Here is a 10868-nt window from a genome sequence, read left to right on the forward strand (position 1 = left end):
TAGTCTGAAACGTAGAAGTTGCCATATGAAGGGAAAAGAAAATAACTGCATCGGTCTCGAATAGCAGCTAGCATCTGCTGAAGAGACATTAAACCCCAAAAACCAACCAACCTACAATAACCTGCTTTTTTTAACATAGAGGGGGAATCGAGACGAGGGTCGTGGTGTATGTGTGTGTCTGTGTCTGTGTGTGTGTGTGTGTGTGTAGAGCGATTCAGAGTAAACTACTGGACCGATCTTTATGAAATTTGACATGAGAGTTTCTGGGTATGATATCCCCAGACTTTTATTTTTTATTTTTTCGATAAATGTCTTTGATGACGTCATATCCGGCTTTTTGTAAAAGTTGAGGCGGTACTGCCACACCCTCATTTTTCAATAAAATTGATTGAAATTTTGGCCAAGCAATTTTCGACGAAGGCCGGACTTTGGTATTGCATTTCAGATTGGAGGCTTAAAAATTAATTAATGACTTTGGTCATTACAAATCTGAAAATTGTAATTAAAATTATATTTTTATAAAACGATCCAAAATTACGTTCATCTTATTCTTTATTATTTTCTGATTCCAAAAACATATAAATATGTTATATTCGGATTAAAAACAAGCTCTGAAAATATAAAATATAAAAATTATGATCAAAATAAAATTACCGAAATCGATTTAAAAACAATTTCATCTTATTTCTTGTCAGTTCCTGATTCCAAAAACATATAGATATGATATGTTTGGATTAAAAACACGCTCAGAAAGTTAAAACGAAGAGAGGTACAGAAAAGCGTGCTATCCCGCTCAGCGCGACCATTACTGCACTATTCTGGATTGTCGATTACACTGCCTTTGCCACGAGCGGTGGACTGACGAAACTACGAGTATGCGGTCTTGGTGACAAAATGCAGTGCGTTCAGTTTTATTCTGTGAGTTCGACAGCTTGACTAAATGTGCCCCCCGCGGGTTAGGGGGAAGAATTTACCCGATGCTCCCCAGCATGTCGTAAGAGGCGACTAACGGATTCTGTTTCTCCTTTTACCCTTATTACAATCATGTTTATAACAAGTATTCTCCCGTCTGTTATGTGACGTTGCAAGATCAGGTCAAACAAATAGCCCATTTGTTGCTTAGTTGACCAGAAAACGTACATGTGTAGGGTGGAGTCGCATATTTCAATTCAAACAAGCCTGGTCTAGTAATTCTATAATGCTTGTCTCATACAATGTGCGACCCTACTCGATGCCTGTTGGAGTTGTCTTTAAACTTGATTACCTGTTACCTTGATGACCCGATCAGAATCACGAGAACACTGCTACTGGAGAATACTTTATCTTGGCAAACTGAACAAGGAAACAAACTTGCATCGCTCTCGAATAGCATTTATATTGGCACAGTGAAATTACTACTTACTCAGACAGCACAGGTCCAATCGAGCGAGTGCTGAAGAGACGATAAACAATAATAACCTACATGTCGAGCGAGAATTCGTCATACCCTTCGTTGCCGTCCTTTTCGTAACGGCATTAACCCTTGTCAATTTTAGTCAAGCAGTATGTAAGAGATGTTAAATCCTTTGTGCTGGAAACTTGCATTCTCCCAGTAAGGTCATAATTATATTGTACTACGTTGCAAGCCCCTGGAGCAATTTTTTGATTAGTGCTTTTGTGAACAAGAAACAAGTAACAAGTGGCTCTATCCCATCACCCCCCCCTTTCCCCGTCGCGATATAACATTGAACGGTTGAAAACGACGTTATACTCCAAATAAAGAAAGAAACGCTGAAGGTCAAAGGAGGTCCACAGTCTTGGCGATAGGGGTTGTTGGCTTCTTTCCGGAACATCACACTGGACCAGGCAAGCAGGTTCCACTTTCCCCTAAGTGTTTCTTTGGCTTTGACCGTCATATTGTAAGATACTACTACTAATAATAATACCGGCACGGTTGGCCTGGTGGTAAGGCGTCCGCCCCGTGATCGGGAGGTCGTGGGTTCGAACCCCAGCCGGGTCATACCTAAGACTTTAAAATTGGCAATCTAGTGGCTGCTCCACCTGGCGTCTGGCATTATGGGGTTAGTGCTAGGACTGGTTGGTCCGGTGTCAGAATAATGTGACTGGGTGAGACATGAAGTCTGTACTGCGACTTCTGTCTTGTGTGTGGCGCACGTTATAGGTCAGCACCGCCCTGATATGGCCCTTCGTGGTCGGCTGGGCGTTAAGCAAACAAACAAACAAACAAAAAATCTGTATGATCAACGAGAAAAGTATTTTGGCACCTCGAGCTTGAAACGTATTTTTACAGAGGTCAGCTCTACAGCTCTTTTTTGGATTTTAAAGGAGTCTGGTCTTTATTTTAAGATTTGAATTTTAAAACTACTTAATTTGTTTGACATAAAGGGCTTTGCTTTGACTTTTTCGTTGCCTTCGGGTGACGTTAGTGGTTTTGTATATTAGAAGTGTCTTAATCTAAATATGTGTAGTGATTAACTTGTGGGGTCCTGATTTGGCCTATTATGGTCCGCTGGTCCCGAAAAGCAACAGCTAACTAACTAACTAACTAACTTTATTTTAAGATTTGAATTTTAAATCCTTGACACGTTGGGTTTCGATTTAGCTTTTATGTTCCCTTCGGGTGACGTTCCTAATTTTGTTCAGTACAATTGGTTTAAATTTAAATGTGTAATGTTCAACTTGTGGGGTCCTGATTTGGCCTATATGGTCCGCTGGACCCAAAAAGCAACAACTAACTAACTAACTAACTCGCATTTGGTGAGTAGATGAACATTTCTACTCGCCAGTTACGTGTTTCGACTCGCCACTTTCAGACCTGGACCTATGACTTAATTCAAGGTCACGGCGGGGTCCCGAACGGTCAAAAAATGAAAATAAATATTAATTTAATCTTTAATTCGAAAGGTGATCCAGATGGTTAAATGAACGGCCTTAACTGGCATAGAAAGTTTGAACGAAATGACACGGGAATTAATGCTTTGATTTTGTTGCACTAATGTTCTTGCTAAGTTTAGACCAAGAAGGGACCTTCCATCTGTCACAATAGTTGACACTTCGATTTTATCAGAAATAAATTGTACTACGTTGCAAGCCCCTGGAGCAAATTTTTGATTAGTGCTTTTGTGAACAAGAAACAATTGACAAGTGGCTCTATCCCATCTCCCCCCTTTCCCCGTCGCGATATAACCTTCGTGGTTGAAAACGACGTTAAACACCAAATAAATAAATAAATAAATAAATAAATAAGAAATAAACCCACATCTGAACTTGGGGGCATGCAAAGGTTCAAAAATATTACTGACAACGCAATCGTCAAAATGACAAAGTTAAGTTTGACCCCAACACGACTCCGCTTGACTCTTGACTTTGTCAAACAGACTTTCCTCATGTGACCCTAAAATGACCTTGCAATAAGACAGAGGTCAATCAAAACGTAACATTTCTAGTTATTATCAATACCTTGAAAGTTTGTAAAGTTTAATGAATCTACCTCAAGAAACATGTAATAGTATGACTATTTCCACTTATTGACCTGACCTTTAACGGTCTCGAATAGCAGCTAGCACCGTCGCGATATAACCTTGAATGGTTGAAAACGACGTTAAACACCAAATAAAGAAAGAAATCAGCTAGCATCTGCTGAAGGGACATTAAAACCCAAAAACCAAACCAAACCTGACCTTTAACATCGCTGTGACATTGACATTTGATGTGGGTTAACGGGAGATGCACCAAACTTAAAGTGAGCCAAGTTTGAAAGCCATAGCTCCAAGAACATGCGAGATCATCTAAATGTTACGTTTCTAAGAATCATGAATGCGTGTTGAATGATATAACGACCAAAAGTATCGTTATTTGTCAAATAATTAGGTTAATGATGCTTTTTCTTGGCGAAGCATCTGCTGACGTTACGAAAATCAAAATATCACTCATTTGAATGTCAAGTGTTCAATTTGAGCCCTTTTGTTCGCTTTTTGTGCCCACCTTTTGGCACTTAGTCATGTATTTACATCCAAGAACCGTCGCGATTATAACCTTGAACGGTTGAAAACGACGTTAAACACCAAATAAAGAAAGAAAGAACATCCAAGAATTGCTTTATATACAGAGCTGGATCTGTGATAGTCGACATGATCAAACACACGGGAAGGGTGGTGTCTTTAAAAGCTTGCTGGAAATGTACACGCTGCAGAAAAAACTGATTTGCTCTCACAATGGTCAGTGTCGCGGTATAATCCAATTTTGCTTCCTGACGGTTCCCATAATTTTTGAATGTCCGTTCGTGTGGACGCATCGGTAAGTCCAATCAAAACTGGTCCGGCCCCTCTCTACTTCCTCTGTCTGGACAATGGTCACTGTGGCAGACGGATTCGTCATTCTTGTCCAGGAGGCTGCAGAAAACTGAAAGGCTGGACAGTTCATTTAGCTAGGGTATCCATCTGAAACTAAATGGCAGAAGCCGACCGACTTTTGCCTTCCGCAGACAAAATGTCCTCTTTCCCGTTGTCGTCTTTCAGTCTGGATGACGGTATCTGATTCTGTGTGAGTTTTTGTCTATAGTGTGTGTGTGTGTGTGTGTGTGTGTGTGTGTGTGTGTGTGTGTGTGTGTGTGTGTGTGTGTGTGTGTGTGTGTGTGCTCGCGCGCGTGTAAGGTCCCTGCACTTCACCACCCACCTGCACAAACTGTAAGGGAAACCATTCCCCGTCCTCCAGAGAATGTCCAAAATACAAGTTTGAACAGGCCATTCAAAAAACAAAAACGGAGAAAAAGATGTCTTTCTCAGACGCCAGGAAGGAGGTTGAAAAAACTAATGTTTTTTCCTTCCAGAAAAGTTTTGCGGCAGCAGTCAGTCAAAGACCTGCAACAAAGTCAACACCCACCCAGACCAGTATTTCATATAGGTCTGTGGGTGTCCAGGCAGGCCCGTCTATGTTGAAAAGGACAGAGCCCACAAGAAACAAAAGTATTTGTACACAGACAGATGAAAGCACAGGTGGGGCTATCCCCACTGGAGACTCTATGGGGTCTCCTGGTGAGGTTTGCTTCACCGCCCCAACTGGAGACCCTGTGGGGGCTCCTGGTGAGGTTCGCTTCACCACCCCAATTGAGGACCCTATGGGGTCTCCTGGTGAGGTTCGCTTCACCACCCCAACCCAGAAGCCCGTTCACAGGGCAACTCACAGGAAGGGGGCCGTCGAGGTAGTGGAGGTAGTGGACCTTACTCAATCCACACCACGAACACCTCCGGACAAGGGAAAAGTTACTCTGCCCCAAAGATCGCCTCGCACCCCAAAAATGGAGAAAAATCCCATCACACTATACAATCATTTTGGGAGTTTATCCGACGAAGAGGGTATGGAGGCAGAAACTTCTTAAAACTAAACAAACATAGCCAATTTTATTCAATGGAATTGTAGAGGGGTCCAAGCTAACTATGAAGAATTATGTCTACTTTTACACAAATTTCATCCTGTTGCTACAGCATTACAGGAAACAATGCTGAAACCAAACAAAGATTTTAATGTATCTGGATACAATGTTTTTAGAAACCATTCAGACAATAACACGTCTGGGGGAGTTGCTCTTTTGATTAAGAAAAGTGTACTTTGTAGTGAGATCAACCTATGTACAAACATTCAAGCCGTCGCAGCACGAGTGACATTAGATAAAACCATCACTCTCTGCAGTGTATATCTGTCACCATCAAAATGTTACACGAAGCACGATCTTGAAAATCTTATTGATCAGCTTCCAGCTCCTTTTGTTTTAATGGGAGATTTTAACGCTCATTCCCCTTTATGGGGCAGCAACTCTCTAAGTACGAGAGGACGAATTCTAGAAGATTTTTTAGACAATCGTAATCTATGCGTTTTAAACGATGGAGTACCAACATATCTCCATCCAGCAACAGGATGCAAGTCCATACTAGATCTAGTTATTTGCGACACCTCTCTTGTTCTAGACTTTGAATTTAAGGTCTATGATGACACATGTGGTAGCGATCATTTCCCTATCTTGATGTCTCAAATAGATGGATTGGAAGAAGCTTCCCCCCAGAGATGGAACCTGAACAAGGCAAACTGGCTGTCTTTTACTGCCGAATGTTCTGTCCAACTCACAGAAGACACTGTCTTTGATGGAAGTGACGACCCATCATCTATTTTTACAAACACTCTACAAGACATTGCCACTGAGTACATCCCAAAAACATCTTCAAACAACCGCATTAAAGTGCCATGGTTTAATAAAGAATGCCAAGAAGCCCGATCTGAGCGAAAGAGAAGTCTACACAGGTTCTACAGATGCCCGACCCTTAGCAAGAAGTTGACTTTCTTCAGATTTCGCGCTAAGAGTCGCACTGTCATAAAACATTCTAAAAGAACATCCTGGAGGTCTTTTTGCTCAAACTTAAACTCTAAGGTATCATCAAGTAAAGTTTGGAATGCTATTCGTAAAATCAAAGGGAAAAAAGGATCTGCATCAATTAACCACCTTGTGGTAAATGGATCCCTTATAACCCAAAAGAATGAAGTAGCAAACGTTCTGGCTTCAACAATGGAAAAAAACTCATCAACAGAAAATTACTGCACAGATTTTCAAAAAATCAAAGCCACCCAAGAACGTAAACCCATAAACTTCTCATCTCAGAATGAGGAGAACTACAACAAGTTGTTCAGTATAACTGAACTCAAACAAGCCTTACAAAAATGCAACAACTCAGCAACGGGGCTGGACGGAATACATTATCAGTTCCTCACACACCTACCAGAAAGTTGTCTTCTGGTCTTGCTGAAGGTTTTTAACCACATATGGGAGAGTGGATCCTTTCCACCTTCATGGCAAGAAGCGATGATTGTCCCCATTCCAAAACCAGGTAAAGATCATACAAACCCCAGCAACTACCGTCCGATAGCCTTGACCAGCTGTCTGTGTAAAACCATGGAGAGATTGGTCAACGCTAGGATGGTGTGGTACCTAGAAAAACAAAACCTCTTAAGTGATGTGCAATGTGGCTTCCGAAAGGGACACAGCACCACTGATCATTTGGTACGTTTTGAGACCTTCGTTCGAGAGGCCTTTGCGAGATCTGAACATGTACTAGCTATATTTTTTGACCTCGAGAAGGCTTACGACACGACCTGGAAACACGGTATTTTAGCTGATTTGCATGAAATGGGTTTTCGTGGACGTCTCCCTGTTTTTGTGGAAGGATTTCTAAGTAATCGATTTTTTACAGTACGGGTCGGTCCCAACCTATCAGAGTTCTGTCAACAAGAGATGGGTGTTCCTCAAGGAAGCATTCTATCACCCATGTTGTTCAACATCAAAATCAATAACATAGTAAAGGCAGTACTGAAAGGATCCGAGTCATCCTTGTTTGTTGATGACTTTGCACTTTGTGTGCGTGGCAAATCCCTACATAGAGTGGAAAGGCAGCTTCAATTATGTATAGACAAGGTGCAAAAATGGGTAACAGAGAACGGTTTCAAATTTTCCACCAGCAAAACTGTCTGTATGCATCTTTGCAAACAAAGGGGAGCCATGCCAGAACCCTCTCTGGTCCTGAATGGTAATCCTGTCAAGGTTGTTGAAGAATTTAAATTCCTAGGACTGACCTTTGACCGTCGACTAACATTCCTTAAACATATCCAGTATCTGAGAACATCATGTCTGAAAGCTCTGGATGTATTGAAAGTGGTTTCTCATACGGACTGGGGTGCTGACCGCACAGTCCTACTCAGACTTTATCGTGCTTTAATCCGATCCAAGTTGGACTATGGTTGTGTCGTCTATGGTGGAGCCGCAAAATCCAACCTAAGGCTATTAGACACAATACACCACCAGGGTATACGTCTTTGTCTGGGAGCTTTCAGGACGTCTCCAGTACAGTCCTTATATTTTGAGGCCAAAGAACCCTCTCTGAGGCTGCGACGCCTGAAACTCACCCTAAATTATGTGTTGAAACTGAAAGCTATGCCTACAAATCCAGCCTACCAATGCGTATTTCAACCACAATGCTCTGAATTTTTTGAAAGTCACCCAAATGATCGAGCACCTCTGTCTTCTCGGATTCAGTCACATCTGGCCGAATCAAAGATAAAACTCGATCATGTTAGTGAAAATCGATGGACAGAAACACCACCATGGACATTGCCAGATCCAGTTGTTCGACTCGATCTGACAAGGTTAAAGAAGTCAGAGACAAATGATTTGATTTTTAAACAGTGTTTTAGCCAGTTCTGTACCGAGTTTCCTTCCCATCAACGAATATACACTGATGGGTCCAAAGCTGAAAGTAAAGTGGCATCAGCTTCTGTCACTGGTCCTAAACTCGATAGGGCCTTTTCGGCCCGTCTTCCGGATGACAGTTCTGTATTTTCTGCAGAGTTGAAAGCTTTACAGCTAGCTCTGAAACAGGTATATCAGTCAAAAAAGAAAGACTTCCTGATTCTGTCGGATTCCCTATCGGCTCTTACCGCCGTGAAGAGAACTCAGCTAGATCACCCACTGTTGGTCGAAATCCAAGAGCTACATGCATCTCTGATTGAAGAAGGCAAAAGGATTGTGTTTGCATGGGTGCCATCCCATGTTGGAATTAGAGGCAACTCTGCAGCTGATCAAGCTGCTAAAGAAGCCAGAGAAAGACTCATCACTGACAAACACACAAAGCATTCAGATTTCAGAACTCGCACCAACATGTACATAAAGTACCTATGGCAGAGTGAATGGGACGAATGTGAAGAAAATAAACTTCATAAGATCGTCCCCCAGCTGTCGGACAGCCTACCCCAATGTCGCCTCAACAGGAAAGAAGAGACAGTTCTCTGTCGCTTACACATTGGGCACAGTCACATTACACATTCGTATCTGCTGAAAGGTGAAGATCCACCATACTGTTTTGGATGTGACGAACCATGGACATTAGAACATGTTCTCACAAAATGTGTAGACGTTCAAGAATTTCGAGACAAACACTACAATGCGGAAACACTGAAGGTTTTATTCCGGGATGTTCCCCCGGACAAGATTTTTAACTTTTTAAAAGAGATCAAGATTTTTTACAAGATTTAAAGTACCAGAAGTGAAAATTATTAATTTTTAGAACCTTCTTTTACAGTGATAGATTTGAATGTAAATAGTCTGAAACGTAGAACTTGCCATATGAAGGGAAAAGAAAATAACTGCATCGGTCTCGAATAGCAGCTAGCATCTGCTGAAGAGACATTAAACCCCAAAAACCAAACCAAACCAAACTCTCTCTCACTCACTTGGTCGAAATGAAACGTCCTTGCCGAACGGCGACAAAGAGAGGAACATGCCGGCAAGTGTGCCTCCCACGCTAGCAGCCGACTCAACTAAAGACGATACAGAGAACAGAGACAGCTTACCTCATGATTCCCTCGAGGAAGGACCGCACAAAACACAAAACAACCAGAACGAAAGACCCGCCGTTGCAGACCCTTTAAACGCCTCTGAGAGTTCCAGCAAAGTCAGGGAATCTTCACCCTCCTCCCAACCAGTGTCCGCCAATGATGAGCCCCAAGCAAGTGATGACGACAACTACAGCACCGGACTTGAAAGTGAGTTCGGTGACCCATCCGAGCATGAACAGGACGTACAAGATTTTACCCAAGATGTCAACGCCTCTTCTACCCACTCCCAGCACCCCGAAGATGCTGTCACTGATGCGATCGGAACTCCGCCCGAGCAGCCTGTCCCCGACGAAAACCCCATTCCTCCCAACCAACCCGCATCACCTGGCGATCCAGCAGCAGAAGCACTTACAGTGGTCCAACCCCTTGCCCCACAAACCCCCTCCGCGGAGGACTCTGTAATCGCCAGCTCTTCCTCCTCGCCCACTCTACGTGATGACGTCACGACTGACATCCAACACATTGGGAACGCCTCATCCACAGTTTCTCCCTCTCCTGTTGGCACCATGGCCGACATGCTTCAGGGCGACCTCTCCAACCCATCTCCTCAGCCGTCCAACGCCGTCATTGCTGATGCCGTCCACGATGACGCAAGTGGGGGAGGACCACTGACTTCCAGCGACAGCAGTGACCTTCCAGCAGAGAGGAGTGACGGTACCCCCCTACCCGTCACACAAGGAGGGAGAGCACGACAAAACAGTCGTGTGGGACCCAGCGTAGACAGCAACAGACCGTTCACCCGGTCACAGTCAGCTTCACAGGACAGGAGCGGGCGCAGCACACAGTCGCGCATACCTAGTGAATGGATAACACCTTCCACAGGAATGAAAGATAAGACAGCTAAATCAGATGACAAATGACCTCTAGGCCCTGACCGCGTCGCAGTAAGCAATACTCTTGGTGAGTTCGCCTTTCTATCATATAATGTGGAGGGCATTACTTCTAAACTTAAAGATACCAACTTTGTGACATTTATTCAAAAGTTCGATTTTGTGACTCTTGTTGAAACATTCGTGGAATCGTTTACCTCTACGCAGTTTCCAGACTTTACTAGTTTTGTTGCTCCAGCGAAAAAACTCTCAAAGAAAGGACGAAGAAGTGGTGGGATTATTATTCTTATTAAAAATAAGGTATTGCCCTATCTTAAGCGGGTAGATGGTGATAACGACAACGTCATTATTTTTGAAGCAGACGGAGTTTTGTTTGGCACAGATCTCAATGTGTTCCTCGTTAGCACGTATTTACCGCCAATTAACAGTCCCTTTTATGATACTAGTGATTTTGATCATGGTGTTTCCATGCTTGATCAGTGTTTGCTGGATATTTTAGAAAAGAAAGATGATGCAGCTTTTATCATGTGTGGAGACTTTAATGCCAGAACCGGTTCTAAAGTCGCTCCATTCTACGACTTAGAGTCAGACTGCGGTGTAAAT

The 10868-nt window shown here is 42.9% G+C and overlaps 1 protein-coding gene across 1 annotated transcript; it reads left to right on the forward strand.

Moving 5' to 3' along the window:
* Window positions 1-9317: 9317 nt before the first annotated feature.
* LOC138957380 (uncharacterized) lies at window positions 9318-10295 on the forward strand. Its single transcript, XM_070328502.1, has one exon. It carries the CDS (start codon window positions 9318-9320, stop codon window positions 10293-10295), a length of 978 nt encoding a protein of 325 aa, XP_070184603.1.
* Window positions 10296-10868: the final 573 nt, after the last annotated feature.

Source organism: Littorina saxatilis, unplaced genomic scaffold (assembly GCF_037325665.1).
Source record: "Littorina saxatilis isolate snail1 unplaced genomic scaffold, US_GU_Lsax_2.0 scaffold_364, whole genome shotgun sequence".
NCBI lineage: Eukaryota > Metazoa > Mollusca > Gastropoda > Littorinimorpha > Littorinidae > Littorina > Littorina saxatilis.

Bases quoted from the DNA above. Each gene is read 5' to 3' on its own strand.
- LOC138957380 (XM_070328502.1), top strand. From the start codon at position 9,318: ATGCCGGCAAGTGTGCCTCCCACGCTAGCAGCCGACTCAACTAAAGAC.